This window comes from Vespula pensylvanica, chromosome 7 (genome assembly GCF_014466175.1).
Source record: "Vespula pensylvanica isolate Volc-1 chromosome 7, ASM1446617v1, whole genome shotgun sequence".
Lineage (NCBI taxonomy): Eukaryota > Metazoa > Arthropoda > Insecta > Hymenoptera > Vespidae > Vespula > Vespula pensylvanica.
Genome location: NC_057691.1, coordinates 3,093,168 through 3,107,597, shown reverse-complemented (window position 1 = coordinate 3,107,597; position 14,430 = coordinate 3,093,168). Strand labels below are relative to the sequence as shown.

Sequence of the window (14,430 nt, the reverse complement as noted above, 5' to 3'; positions counted from 1 at the left end):
GATTTTCAACGTTTCGAGGTTTCTGGAGCGATACGTGCACTGCGCAAACTCCTAGGTCGTGCTACCGACTCGCAAAGATTCCGAGTGGGCACGAAGCGTCGCGAGCGTCGCGAGAGCGTCGTCGCCATGACGAAATTCCGCGAAAAAGAGTCTACTTTTCTCGAGTCAAGAGTTATCCCATCTCTCTCCCTCTTTCTTCTCCATTGTCTGTCATTCTTCATCTACTAGAGTTTACCATCCTTTGTGTCTTTTCTCTAATACGTGTATAGAAAATTCCGAAGGAAAATGTCGACGGGTCATGAGTCTTTTACAATTTTTTTTTTTTTCCTAAACGCTACGATCCTACGATCGGTCTTTCATTCGAATTAATATAATATATATATATATATATATACATATATAATATATAATATATATATATACGTATACATATCAGGTGTTACGAAATTTCATCGAAAATGACTGAAGATATTCGTGTCAGCGTTGCGTGCTTCCTGATCATCGCTTCGATCGTCCTCTCCGATGGTAAGTGATGGATTATGTATTTCTCCCTATCTACCTTCTTATCTTTCGTTGTCCATGTATGTGTCTATATATATATGTGCTCTGATTTATACGTATACGCGCGATTATATCTCTATGTATTAAAAAATACGATAAAAAAGAAAAAGGAAGAAATGTTTCAAACGAATATTTTATGTCGTCAATGGATTGAAACACATCGTTATGATAATTATCTGATTTTTCGATGACCTTCAAGTGATTAACAAAAAAGTCGCGTTTACATTTTATAAATGGAATCTTATGTTATTTCTTACATATTCTTGTAGCCGATATCAGACATATTTTAGCAATAATTATCGTATGCATATATTTAAATTATACATTAAAATTACTATATGTATCTGTATGTACGTTTAACATTTTTCATATGGCACTTCTGTGCCTATATCTATTTACTTTTGCGCGTTAAAAATTTTAGTTTAATCCGGAATTATATATATATATATATATATATATATATATATGTATGTATGTATGTATGTATGTATGTATGTATGGATATTATTTATCTTGATTTGCTTTTAATTTTCTTCCTTTTTTTTTTTACATTTCGATTAACATAGTTCTCTCGTAGTTCATCGATGATACAATTAATTGATTATATGCAATATACGCAATATTTGCAGAAAGATAGATGATACCTAAAAATTGTTCTCTATTATCTTCTTACATCAATCTTCATTCAAACGTCGATCTGATAAACGAGATTTTATATTAGCACTATTAACCTTTAACGTGATTTCACCAAGTGTATGATATACATACGCAGTAAGTTTTCCTTCGATAAGCAGGTCAATTAATGGCGAAAGAACATCGAACTCATGCTGCTTCCGAACGGCCAAACGATTTATGGTGTTATCAGTGCGATACCATGGATGATGGGGAGTTATGTTCCGATCTTTCCTCTAATCACAGTTCCTTTATGCAGAAGTGTAAGGACGATAAAAGAATTTGCATGGTATGGATGATGACATTATATATATATATAAAAAAAAAGAAAAAAAAAATTGAAGTAAAATTGAATCAATAAAAATATGATATAAATCAAAAATGATTTTTCCTTTGAATAAAACATAGAAAAAAAAAAAAAGAATATATATACATAATTTTAAACAAGTATGATTTCTTTAATCGAGTTGATTATTTTCCTTATTTTTTTTTTTTTTCTTTTTCATTTCTTTTTACAGGTGAAGCGATTCTCTTATACGACGAGTACAGAAAATTCGACTTCCAGTCCTCAAATGTGGTCATTGGAAAGGAACTGCACGAGTAAATGCGAGCCGGGTTGCATCGTGATCGGTGAAAGAACGAAGCTTTACGCTTGCACTGCCTGTTGTGATAAATCTTTCTGCAATACCGGAACCGGAACGGCCAACGATCTTACGATGAAAGAAATCAACTTCGTTTTAGCTCTTATACTTCAAATCGTTTTAACAATTACCATGTATCCGTCGTGACATTATCGATAAATATCAAAAAAGCATTAAGTTTCACGCAAGATTTCCTTTTATTTCGTCGAACCGATCAAACATCCTTTCCTTATTTATAGTTACTAAATATTTCAAAAATGTTAAAAGAGAAAGCAACTTCCGGATATAGTTTAGTCGTTCGTTTTTGGTCCGTAATACGAGACGAATATCTCGATCTTCTTGGAAGACAGATGGACCCAGAAATTTCTCGTGAATTTACATAATTTTAGAGATCCACCTTACAGTCAGTTCGAACAGTTTCCAACCGTCGATTCCATTCGATGAAATTTCAATTTCTAGTTAATTATCTTCTCTCACTGTACATTAACAATGATATTGATTACAAACGTATGTAAGCATATACCTATACAAATAATAATTATATAAAAGACGATCCTTTATTCGTTAAATTGTTATTGTCGTCTACGTTGACGTAACAATTTAATTATCGTCGAATCTGTAAAACAATTACTTGCCGAGTTGGTTCGTGTAGCAGGTGGTCGATAGGTAGTATATGTAGATAGAGAATTCCTTGGGATTCGATAAATTCGAAAAGCGACAGTTTGTCAGTGGAAGATCGGAGAAGAGAGTACTTACGTTGGACATAAAGCCGCCATTATTAGAACTTGTGCCGGTTGCCAAGTACTTGACTGGCGTGCTTTTTCTAGCCCCGCAACGATGCGTTTGCATTCGTCGATGCGATGCGTTCTCGGCTTCGCAGAATATCCGGCTCGCTCGTCTCTTCTCTGTCTCGTCCTCTCTCTTTTTCTTTTCTCTATCTCTTTTTATCTCTCTCTCTCTCTCTCTCTCTCTCTCTCTCTCTCTCTCTCTGTCTGTCTATCTGTCTCCTTCTTTCTCCCTCTTTCTCTCTCTTTCTCGTGGGCGCGTGCTTTCGTCGTTTTCCTCGTCCATGTGCTCGCCAGTTGCAACGCGTACGGCGTACCAAACGAATGCACTTTTGATTAGACCTTAATTAGAAAGAATTCTCTCTTCAGTTTAGTCCAGCGATGTTTACGACTCGAAATTTTCACAAATTACGAAGTAGTTTCTCTCTCTCTTTCTCTCTCTCTCTCTCTCTCTCTGTTTTTTCATTCTCTCTTTTTTTATTTTCTTTCTTTTATTTTTTATTCTCTTTTTTTTTTCCCCCCTATAAATCATATCTCGAGATTTTTCATTGAAATCGTTTGAAAAACGATCCAGTTGTTTCCCGAATTGACCCATGACTCTATTTGTTTCCTCTACCGAGGACAATTTCAACGAAGAATGATTTCACGCGTTAAGATTTGATAGATCTGATACGTCATATCGTATCATTCATTGTCATCCAGTGTCAGTTGTTGTCATTGCCGTCAAAGTCATCCTATTCGTGTGTGTTAACGTTTTGTAAAACTGACTGACGATTTATATATATATATATATATATATATATATATATATATATACATATATATATATGTATGTATGTATGTATGTATGTATGTATATATATATAATACATACTATTCGATGTCGTTGGTACACGCTCGTTAATATTCACCGTAATTCGCTTTATTCAACAACCAGTACTTCGGCCAAAGTTTAACGAGTGCGAGCGTATAAAGTGTCGAGTGGCGAAAGGAGTGTAGTTGAAATTATTAAACGTTCGAGTGTTTCCGACATAACGCGCGAGCGTTTAGCCAGTGGAAAAACGATTTGCCCGTATAAATTGTGATTTTCTACGTTTCTCTTTCTCTCTCTCTCCGTCTCTCTTTCTCTCCCTTTCTTTCTCTCTTTCTCTTTTTTCTCTTCTCTCTCTCTCTCTCTCTCTCTTTCGTGGGTGTAAGTACGCGTAAAATTTTATCATGCGTTTCGAGTGTGACAGAAAGAGATACAGATAGAGGGAAAGAGAAACAGAGAGAGAGAGAGAGAGAGAGAGAGAGAGAGAGAGAGAGAGAGAGAGAGAAATAGCGAGTCTGTGCGAAAGCAACCGTACGGAATTTAATTAATGCGACAAGGTGCAAGCATGCCACAATCGAAACTCTCGAGTTTGCTAGTAATGACCTGGTTGCTCGGTACGATAGCCTGTAAATCGCGCGTCGACGAGCTCATTCAAAGTTTCATCGAATATGAGATCGTTTATCCGACAATAATAACGGATGATCTATCCTCATCGTTACGTGATCATCGATTACCGTTCGAAAATCGTTCGAGGAATCTACAGGAGGAAACAACGATCTACGTGATCGTCAAAAATTGGACGTTGAGAACTACGATCAATGATCGATTAACACTTTCGAAGGATCTTCATCTTCGCGGTGGAAAAAATTTCAATAAGAGTTTCGACTGCGATTTAAGACATGGAATCGTCGAAAACAATGAAAATATTTCGTCGGTCGTTCTGACGATTTGCTTGGATGAAATTTACGCTTTTGTCATCGTCGACGGTAGATCCTTCTTCGTGGAACCATTAACGAATGGTCGGCATATATTTTACGAGTCGAATAATACCGGATGGTGGTCGTCGTCGAGAAAATCGTCGAAAAGTAAGGGAATATTTTCAATATCTATACCTATGCACTTTGGGAACAGCTATAATAAACGAACGTAACGTTATAAAGATTTTATTAATATTTATTGGAAATATCTATCTTTCATTTTAATTATTAAAAGAAAGATTTGTATATTATATGTGTTTATAATTTATAGTATAAATCTACTCGAACAGATACTCAACAAATAATATTAATCTTCGGATATGAATTAAGAATTTATTTTATGATGAAAAAAAATGAAATGAAATGTAAAATATACGGATATGTATGTGGATGTATAAATCTCTTTTAACTTCAAAGTTGAAAAAGGCAAGAAATTAAAACGTTACTTTAATTGATATTCTACTGTAATATACTGGCACACCCACGCTAACGTATCTAGGAATTGTTACAGGTAGATTCGAATGCGTACGAGATACCGAGTGTTTATATAGTTTCCCAACGTTGCATCGGTATTAACATTTCTATGCTACGTCCTAGACGTGTCCACCAGTAGCACTTGTATTCTTAGTAAAACGTTATAGATCCTCTCCACCTGCCATGCTACGACAAACATGTGCTATGACCCAGTTCCTATGTCTCTCTCTCTCTCTCTCTCTCTCTCTCTCTCTCTCTCTCTCTCATTCTATATACAAATACATTCGTAGAAACGTATATATCAACAATTCGCTAAGATGTCTATTTACAATGTAAATATAAATCATATTACTCCGTACAAGATCAAAGGATTTTTCTCTCCTTTTTCTTTTTGTATTTTTTATCTTTTTTCAGATTTTGGTCCATCGATCGAAATTTTCCCTTTGTATTACACGAAGAAAAAGGACGGCTTGAAAAATCCCACAAGACGATCGAAACGGGAAATTCGAAGCATTAAAAGTAATGGATTTTATAATCTCACCGGAGATGTCTTTGACATGGAAAATTTTGATCTCGGTGCTGGGGATAATGAGGATTTCTTGAAAAAAGATGAGGACGTTATGATCGAACGATTGCCACAAAGGAATGATCCCGAAGACGTCGGTTATTTTTCTAATCCATCTTGGAGCAGAAGCAAAGTACCGAGTACATGAAACTTCTTCCTCTTTTTTTTTTTGTTTTCCTTTCCTTTTCACTTTCGTTTCCACATCGTAATCAATCAATCAATCAATCAATCAATCAATCAGACAAACAAATAATTAATTAATTAAATAAATAATTAATTGATTGATTGACTAAATGACCGATATAAAATTCATTCTTTTGTGGGAAACAATTAATATGCGCCATTTTATAACGTTGCTTCAATTATTACTTCGTTTAAATTAGCCGATTGAAAATTCGAACATCAAGATGGTTTAATAAATATCACGTGTCCCATATAATTGCGTTACAAATAATTATAATAACGTTTTATTAACTCATTGACATAGAAAGGAAACAATTGCCACCACGATGGTTGGAGGTCGCGATTGCTGCGGATTATTCCGTCATTGAATTTCATGGTCCACGTGTTCAACAATACGTTTTGGCACTACTTAATATCGTGAGTAAATATCACAAATTATTAATATTCTATTTTTGTTCTATCTGATATTTCAGCTTTTTATATATTGAATTTTATTGACGATACAAAGAGATATGAATTTCAGCAAAATTATTTCATTGATTATTGATTATTAATGAGAACAATTTTTTCATTTTCTTTTCCTTTTTTCCTTTTTCATTGCAACGATTAAAGTGCCTACAAAGTCGTAATACTTCTTAGACCAGATGAAGAATGTAATCAATTTGTAATTAATTGCCAATCGAATTATCTCTTTGGATGAGCTCAATAAGAAGCCCATAAACGTTCGAATCTTTCAGCTTTTATCTTCGATTTTACGACGAAAGTAGAAACGAGTTTAAATGAAACGTAATTTTCCGTATTAATTAGCAATATACTTGGAAAGCTTAGGGGGAGAGAGATAAAATTATGATACGACTAAAGAAAACTTTTAATTTTGATTAAATATCGATCGAAATAGTGATTATGTATGATCGAGTTTATACAAAAGAAATAGAAATGTATCTTAGTTTTTCCATTTTGTAATAATTTAAAAACAAGAACGTCGACAAGTAGACGTTCGATATTCCGAAATGGAACATATTTTTCAGGTCAGTGCCGTTTTTAGAGATCCTTCTCTCGACTCAAATATGGTTCTCGTCGTTGCTCGTGTAATCCTTTACACGGAAAAAAAAGACAGTTTGGTAAGATCATTTAAATTCGAATGGTTCTTCTACGTAATATATTCTCAGAATGCTGATTGTATATGTCTGACTCTATGTATGTATGTATGTGTGTGTATACGATCGATCATATAGTATTCCAACGATATCAGTATTCCATTCGTAGGTTCAAGATGGAAATTCAAGGAGATCGTTGGAGAACGTCAACAAGTGGAATCGGAAGCTCTTGTCCTTATCAAAGGATAGTCACGATATAGCAATATGGTTAACTCGTTTGGACATAGGTGGTCCTTCAGGATACGCTCCCGTTTCGGGAGTTTGCAATCCTGCGAGATCTTGTACTTTAAATCGAGACGAAGGTTTAACGAGTGCTTTCATCATAGCTCACGAAGTAGCACATATGTTAGTAAAATTATTATCATTTGGAAGATCTATGAAAATATCTTTTTGTATATACAGAAAAATATGTATATATACGTGCGTGCGCGTGTATAAAATTAATTAAAACCTATGTCGACACGTCTTTCTTTTCTAAAGAAAACAGAAAAAAAAAAATGAAAACAAAGTTTCGCAAATGAAAAATTATTTTACATACATAGCTTGGGCTTGACTCATGACGGCGATAAAACCGCTGGAAATTTTTGCGTCGAAGAAGCGTCTCTTGGTAGCGTGATGGCTCCTATGGTGGCCGCGACCTTCCATCACTTTTATTGGTCCACATGTTCCAGGAAAGAATTCCATCGAAAAGTCAAGTAACGTTGTAAATTACTTATCTCTTATTATACAGCGTAATATACTACCTCTCTCTGTAACATCCCGCAAACTAATGAACGACTCGACTATTCTAGACAGTGGTCTTGTTTATTGAACCGACCCAACGACAATAACACTACACGCTTGGATATAAACATACAAGAAATGTTTACAATGGATGAACAATGTCGAGTGGAATTTGGCCAAGGGTAAGTTAACATTTAATATAAAACAAAACTTTGTAAACATTTCGATCAAATTTTATCTATCTATTTAATCTATCTTTGAATCGTCTATTAGTTATCACCTATGTAAAAGTTTTGAAATTCGTGAACCATGTTCACGTTTATGGTGTGGCAATTCTAATATTTCTCAAGCTTGCAAAACTAAAAAGGGACCACCGATGGAAGGTACACTTTGTGGAAAGAATAAAGTAAGAAGAACGTACAAAGTTTAAATAGTCCATTATTTTTCTACGTTACAATGGGATAATTAATTTTTACAGTGGTGTGTAAACGGCCGCTGCGAATCCATGGACCGAGAAAGATCGAACTTGGAGCCATTATTTTACAATCCAAGAAATGGAGGATGGAGTGTTTGGAGTTCTTGGAACAAGTGTTCCAGAACTTGTGGGGTTGGTGTGCAATGTAGATCACGTTCATGTAACAATCCACGGTAAACGATTAATCATGCATTTCTTTTTCTTTGAACTAAAAAAAGAAAAATAAACATACGATTACGTTATCGTAGGCCAGCATACGGTGGGAAATATTGTATGGGTCCGAGCGAGGATTGCAGAATTTGCGAGTCAGCTAAATGTACGACGAATATCGACCTTCGTGCTCAGCAATGTTCAAGACTGATCGGTATTTTAGATTTTAAAGAAATATCGTCTAAAGTAAACATGACCTGGTTGGCTTACGAGCCTGAGGAACTTGAATTAAAATGCCGATTGGTTTGCCGTAGCAAAGAGACCGGAGAAATTTTTTATAGCGGGAAGAACCTAATGAATGGCACTCCTTGTTCCTACGGTTCTACGGATATCTGTATTCAGGTAACGAAGGATAACCTTCATTATCTATCAGTAGATCGAGGAAGGACAAACGGTGTGAACAAAAGAAAAGACGAATTAATTTTGATTTTCTTTTTTTAGGGTGAATGTAAACGAATGGGTTGCGATAATGTTTTTAATTCGGAAAAGGTATTTGACAGTTGTGGTACTTGCAATGGCAATGATAGTGATTGCGACTACGTTGTCAACAAGTTTCAACGTAAACTTCGCCGAGGTTAGTACGGTAACTCTAGTTAAAATTGAATTTTCGCCGAGAGGGAGAGGGGGAGGGAGAGAGAGAGAGAGAGAGAGAGAGAGAGAGAGAGAGAGAGAGAGAGAGAGAGAGAGAATATTACAAGTTTCCCTCCAAGTGACTGAGAAACAAGAATAATTAGTTTACTATTTGGTGAGAGATGGATATAGTTAGAGTTAGATCTTACGAGATATACCGTCCACTCGAAATTCCCAAACTCAATATCTTCCTATCTTAAAGATGACCGATTACCAATACGATTCAACCATTTGTTCGAACGTACGAAACTATCTCCTGAAAATAAATATTTACATTGAATCGAATAATAATTTTTATTTAATATAATTCACGAATATTGTCGATGATACCGAGCTATGATGAGCAGATTAATGTTTGATTTAACACGTTTTAAATGATAATAAATTATATAGTTAAAAAATATAGAAAAAAAAATATATATATATAAGAACAAATTATCTATTTGCAGCAATGACGCGTGTGGCTCTATTACCACGCAATGGTATTAACATGGCAGTGAATGTTACTATAATGAAAACATCGTTTAGCCATAAAATCAATACTACTTTCGTTATAATGGATGGAAAAAGACGGCGACACAAAGTAAACGATTTTAATACAAAAGGTCACGAGTTACTGGCAGTCGAGGGTACTGCTTTTCGAATTCAAATAACTAGTAATAACAAATATGCCATAAAGACGAGAGGGATGGCTTTGGATGATGTCATCGTATCGGTATAAAAAAATTATTGAACATCTTTTTCAATTTTTTTTTTTTTTTTAAACGAACTTTACGATCAGATCGAAAGTATCGGAACAGATGTTCTTGTTGTTGTATTTTTTTTCTATATTTTTCTCTTTTTAATTTTCATCATTTTGTACAGTTCGTAGTACCGACGGACGTCATCAAATCAGGTACATCGATCGCTGTATCTTCACGGTATTCCATAAATCGTAATGAAAGAAATACAGACAAACGATACCTATGGTTAGTGGGTGGATGGAATTTTTGTTCTGTCAGCTGTGGAGGAGGAATACGCAGGAAAATGATTGCTTGTAAGGACGATAAAACTGGAAGAATCGTTTCCAGAAGGAAATGTGCATTTCTTCCCAAGCCTTTTTTAAAAATGGAAACCTGTAACATACAGAGGTAAATGTTTATAGATTTAGTGATTAATAAAGGTATTATGAATAATGAGCAAATTACAGTCTCTCGTAATTTATTAATTATTGAGCAAAGCATTTATAAGAAGCAGAGAACAATGAAATTTATTACTTTCTACGGATTTTTTTTGTCATTACTCATTATTCATAATCGCCAATATATATTAATCACTTAGTCCATAATATATACATATATTCATACATAACATAGATAATTATCAATTAATTATAAACGATGAATTTATTCAAAACGAATAATTTTCTAGCTGCGATTACAAGTGGCTCCCAGGACCATGGGAAACATGTTCTGTTACCTGTGGAAATTTTGGTATTCAAACTCGTCAACTTCATTGCGTACGTTCCTCCTATAACGAGAGTGAAATAATTAGTAGTAATGAATTGGAAGCATATAGGATTATATTGAGACCATCTTTATGTATGGATCATCAACGACCGAGCATCGAGCAAGAATGTAATAGGATAGCCTGTTAAAATTGTTGATAGTAATATTTTAGATTCGATTCTTTTTTTTTTTGTGTTACGAGAATCACGACTTAGAAGAATTCAAATTCAACTGCTTGTTCTTATAACGCAGATAGTATCTAGTTGGTACATATATATGGTTTTAGAAATATCGATTAATGAAGAATACATCAGGTAATTCGAATATTAACAGGAATATTGTAAAAATCGATGTCATCTAATAAATTTACATATTTACGTATTACAGTTGTGACATCACTTGAGCTTGACAATTACATATACGCAAAAGATATTTCATTCAGAAAGGAAAGGAGTAATCGTAGAGTAAGTTTTTGTAAGTATTTACAAAATAGGATTGAACAGACATAATCTTATCTTTTTCGACAGATATTAAATTAATTCTTCATTTTTATAGGATTCATATCCGTCTAAATCAGAACTGTGATCAAGAAGAACCATAATATAATGCAACGTAAAGATCATTTTTCTTTCTTTCTGTCTTTTTTTTTTTTTTATATATATATATAAAATAATCTATTTTTAAGGGTTTCTTTCTTTTTTTTTTTTTTTATAACGCGTTTAAATACGAACTTTGTTCTTTATACTATCTTAAGTCGTCGGCTTAAATGATTAACGTCGATGATGGACTAGGTTTTATTCGTATCCAAAGTATACATAATGATAACATCGTTGGTGCAAATGAAAGATTTAATAAAACGAAATCTCATATAAGCAAGATGTTATAGCGTTACATATAATGAGAAATATATGCTACAATAAAAACATTTACTTCAGATCGTTCTTTTCTTTTCTTTTTTCTTTTTTACTATCGAACCATTTTTCCCCCATTTCACGATCCTAATCTATAATGAATGAAAACAACGCGATCGCTATATATATATTAATCTCTCTTATATATTTTTTTTTTTGCCGAAAGATTTCTTATTAACTAAATAAAATCTTTGTTTAGCTTGATTAGTTAAATCGTCTCGTACATTCGGACACGAAATGTATTCTTGTACTTATCTGACATCAATTCGATATGTTAATTGGATATATATATTTTGTATGTATGTATATATATATATATATATATATATATATATATATATATTAACCTGATTTAAAGAGACGTGTAAAAGGTAAAATGTAGACATACAGAGAAAGCCAGTAAAAGATATGCTACTGACTAGAAGCTCGTGAACTTTTCGAAAAACCATGAAAAGTACTTCTCTTTCGTTTGTTTGGAAAGATCTATCGATCATATGTTTCTTTTCTTTTTTTTTTATGAATGATCGATCTTGTTAGATACTCGTTCTTTTTTTTTAACTTTCTCTCTCTTTCTTTCTTTCTTTCTTTCTTTCTCCTTATGGATTTATAATATCGTAATAATAAGTATTGTCTGATTTCCAACTTTAATTACCTTCATTTATATAACTAAGCTTACAAGTTAGAGAACTCGTACTGTCATGGCAAAGGGGCGTCTAAATTAACGACGTCATTGTCGTGCTTGCATGCGGTTAATTAATTGTTGTGAATATTATACGATATCTATGAATGTGTATAGCTAAATTAATTGTCAGTTTTTCAACGTGTCTAGGTGTGTGTAGATATCTACGTTTGGGTAGATATATACGTATGTATGTATATATGTATGTATGTATGTAATTATGTATCTATTTATGTAATTATGTATGTATGTATATATGTATTCATATGCGTGGACACGCTCGTATTTATGGATTCGTAATAATAACGCCGCGTGTATATACGCTGAATCGTTTACTTATATAATATGATATATTTGGATATAATATATTATATTTGATATATCATGTTTGAACGTATCGTAACTGTACGCGCTTGTATATATATATATATTATTATATTATATACACATAATATCCTAGGTACAAATAATCTTTACAAAAATATTAATTTGGGAAGGCAAACTTTCAATGATAAGCCATTACTTTTTAAATACTTGCAAATGTAACAATAACGTGAATCGTTTTTATCTATAATCTTGAAATTATAGGGTGACTTTAGTTATCTTGTTCTTTCTTTTTTTTCTCCCTTTTTCTTATCTTTTCTCTTCAATCGTCGTTCGTTCTTTTTATTTATTTCGTTTTTTTTTTATTTTTCGTGTTTTTTCTCTCTTCGTCATTTTCCCATATCTCGAGATCATCGTGTAGATCATGAAAGAATCGATCCTCGCAAGAGTGCGATGTCGTTCGTATGTTAAGATGACGCTCGATTAAAATATCGTTTAATTTTATTAAGATATTCGAAAAACTCGATACTGACGCAAGTTCTGATTTTTTTTTCAACGAAGCGTTCGCTGATTCATACTTGCGTATTTTGGATACTACGTAGAAGTAGGCTCGACGGAAACTCCTCGTTTCGATAAAATACGTGAAAACAATTTCAAATTCGTTCGACATGTTCGTTTCGAGATGACAATGATCTCGTTTAGAAAAAAAAAAAAAAAAAAAAAAAAGAATCAAAAGAAAGGACCACTTTCGATTTCTACTGTGTAATCAGCTGATATCATTAAATAAAAATTCGACCGTAGAACTAAGAGAAAGTGGACATTTCTTTCGTACTCGTTTCTTCTCGTATAATAATTAAGAATAAAGTTAATGTATCATAACATAATAAATTATTAATCGTTATTATACACTACTTACACTTATGCCCTTTTTTCAATAGGCCCTAAGAGATTAGATTTTTGGTAAAATTCGGACATTACAAATCCTATACGTATGCGTGATTGTTACGGCTTTGATGCACAAGAATATATATATATATATATATATATATATATATATACTCTTAAAAAATGTATTGCCCCCACTACCGCCGACTCACATTTAACCATTTGCTTACAATTTTTACTAGATTGTTAGGAAGAACATTATTTATATACACATCGAAACGAAAGGAAGGAAGACTGTCGTGTTGTTCCTAGCCTATCCTTTTGCTTTGTCTTGTTTTTTTTTTTTTGTCATTTTTTCTTTCTTTTAAATTCTTTTCTTTCTAACTGCATAACTGCACTTTTTTCTTCAAGCTCGGAGTATAACCCGGCAGAAGGATCGAAATAAAAAAAAAATAAAAAAAAAATAAATAAATAAAAGTAAAAAAAAAAAAAAATGGAAAAGAAAAGAGAAAAGAAAAAATTTTCATTTTCTAATACAACATAGTAGTAGCCGGTTCTTTGGTTATTAGAAACTCTTGATGTTCCCTTTCGTTACTCAAATTCATAATCTTTCGACGTAGTTGCCTGGGAAGGTGCCAAAATAGCCAGTTCTCTGGCTGGAGCCAACATACCACCCATCGTCACATTTTTCCATTACGTAGACAGTGTCGCCTTCCTTCAACTCCAATTCGTCCTCGTTTTGTGGTCTATAGTTATATAGTGCTCGATATCTGGCAAATTAAACGAATCGATTTAACTTTTTCGCTTTCTTTCACTCGCTCTCTTTCTTTCTCTCTTTCTTTCTTTCTTTTTTTTTTTTTTTTATTTTCTCTCTTATTCACTCTCTAATTCTCGCTCTCTAACTCTCTATTTTATTTTAATAGATACGTGTAAAAATTTCCACAAGAAACTTACGGTACTGGTTCAGAGTGCGTGTCTATATGTAATGTTTCGTTGATATGAGATACCTGCAGCTTGCTTCCTCCCATTCGTGGCTTTAATTAAAAAAATATATATGTATCAAATAAATTTGATTATATAAATAAAAGAAACGATTAAATAATCGTTTTAAAACTTTCGCTCACCAGTGAATTATAGTGGGGCTGTGTTGTGTTCATGTTAACCGGTATAGACGGTACATAATGATGAGGACCCATACTCATTTTCCCACCAGCTGATCCATTGGCTAAAAGACTATGCGCTGCCGGAGATGCGATTGGCTTGCTTTGTACTGGTGTCTC

At 33.3% G+C, this 14,430-nt stretch overlaps 3 protein-coding genes across 6 annotated transcripts in view; 2 read left to right on the top strand and 1 right to left on the bottom strand.

Annotated features, from left to right (window-relative positions):
• Nucleotides 1–63: 63 nt before the first annotated feature.
• On the top strand, nucleotides 64–2,057 carry LOC122630826. Of its 2 annotated transcripts, none has more exons than XM_043815791.1 (3): nucleotides 64–525; nucleotides 1,353–1,522; nucleotides 1,752–2,057. In XM_043815791.1, exons 1-3 carry the CDS (start codon nucleotides 459–461, stop codon nucleotides 2,019–2,021), a joined length of 507 nt encoding a protein of 168 aa, XP_043671726.1. In that variant the 5' UTR covers nucleotides 64–458; the 3' UTR covers nucleotides 2,022–2,057. The 2 variants fall into 2 exon arrangements, with proteins under 2 accessions (XP_043671726.1, XP_043671727.1); XM_043815792.1 differs by having other exon boundaries at nucleotides 66–525; nucleotides 1,356–1,522.
• Nucleotides 2,058–3,873: 1,816 nt separating this feature from the next.
• On the top strand, nucleotides 3,874–11,287 carry LOC122630820 (A disintegrin and metalloproteinase with thrombospondin motifs 9-like). 3 transcript variants are annotated; one of them, XR_006327568.1, is made up of 16 exons: nucleotides 3,874–4,555; nucleotides 5,336–5,626; nucleotides 5,974–6,086; nucleotides 6,698–6,790; nucleotides 6,936–7,171; nucleotides 7,369–7,521; nucleotides 7,618–7,731; nucleotides 7,823–7,955; nucleotides 8,028–8,197; nucleotides 8,273–8,576; nucleotides 8,676–8,808; nucleotides 9,314–9,579; nucleotides 9,729–9,994; nucleotides 10,275–10,665; nucleotides 10,739–10,825; nucleotides 10,907–11,287. XR_006327568.1 is itself a non-coding variant. In XM_043815785.1 (14 exons), the coding sequence occupies exons 1-14, from the start codon at nucleotides 4,018–4,020 to the stop codon at nucleotides 10,498–10,500; spliced, it is 3,036 nt and encodes a 1,011-aa protein (XP_043671720.1). In that variant the 5' UTR covers nucleotides 3,874–4,017; the 3' UTR covers nucleotides 10,501–11,287. The 3 variants fall into 3 exon arrangements, 1 of the variants encoding a protein (XP_043671720.1); XR_006327569.1 differs by lacking the exon at nucleotides 3,874–4,555 and adding an exon at nucleotides 4,739–5,253; XM_043815785.1 differs by having other exon boundaries at nucleotides 10,275–11,287.
• Nucleotides 11,288–11,829: 542 nt separating this feature from the next.
• The window catches only part of LOC122630828, a 73,342-nt gene continuing 70,741 nt past the window's right edge, over nucleotides 11,830–14,430 (bottom strand). Inside the window, exons 28-30 of the mRNA XM_043815794.1 lie at nucleotides 14,275–14,430; nucleotides 14,105–14,184; nucleotides 11,830–13,920 (exon numbers count right to left, since the gene is read on the bottom strand). Of these exons, the coding sequence (XP_043671729.1) occupies nucleotides 13,752–13,920; nucleotides 14,105–14,184; nucleotides 14,275–14,430 (405 nt within the window). The 3' untranslated portion in view covers nucleotides 11,830–13,751. The remainder of the gene's footprint in view (nucleotides 13,921–14,104; nucleotides 14,185–14,274) is intronic.

Coding starts and splice junctions, on each gene's coding strand:
- LOC122630820 (XM_043815785.1), top strand. CDS start 4,018: ATGCGACAAGGTGCAAGCATGCCACAATCGAAACTCTCGAGTTTGCTA. Junction 7,172..7,368: donor GCTCACGAAGTAGCACATAT/GTTAGTAAAATT, acceptor TTACATACATAG/CTTGGGCTTGACTCATGACG. Junction 7,956..8,027: donor CACTTTGTGGAAAGAATAAA/GTAAGAAGAACG, acceptor TAATTTTTACAG/TGGTGTGTAAACGGCCGCTG.
- LOC122630826 (XM_043815791.1), top strand. CDS start 459: ATGACTGAAGATATTCGTGTCAGCGTTGCGTGCTTCCTGATCATCGCT. Junction 526..1,352: donor TTCGATCGTCCTCTCCGATG/GTAAGTGATGGA, acceptor TCCTTCGATAAG/CAGGTCAATTAATGGCGAAA. Junction 1,523..1,751: donor ACGATAAAAGAATTTGCATG/GTATGGATGATG, acceptor TTCTTTTTACAG/GTGAAGCGATTCTCTTATAC.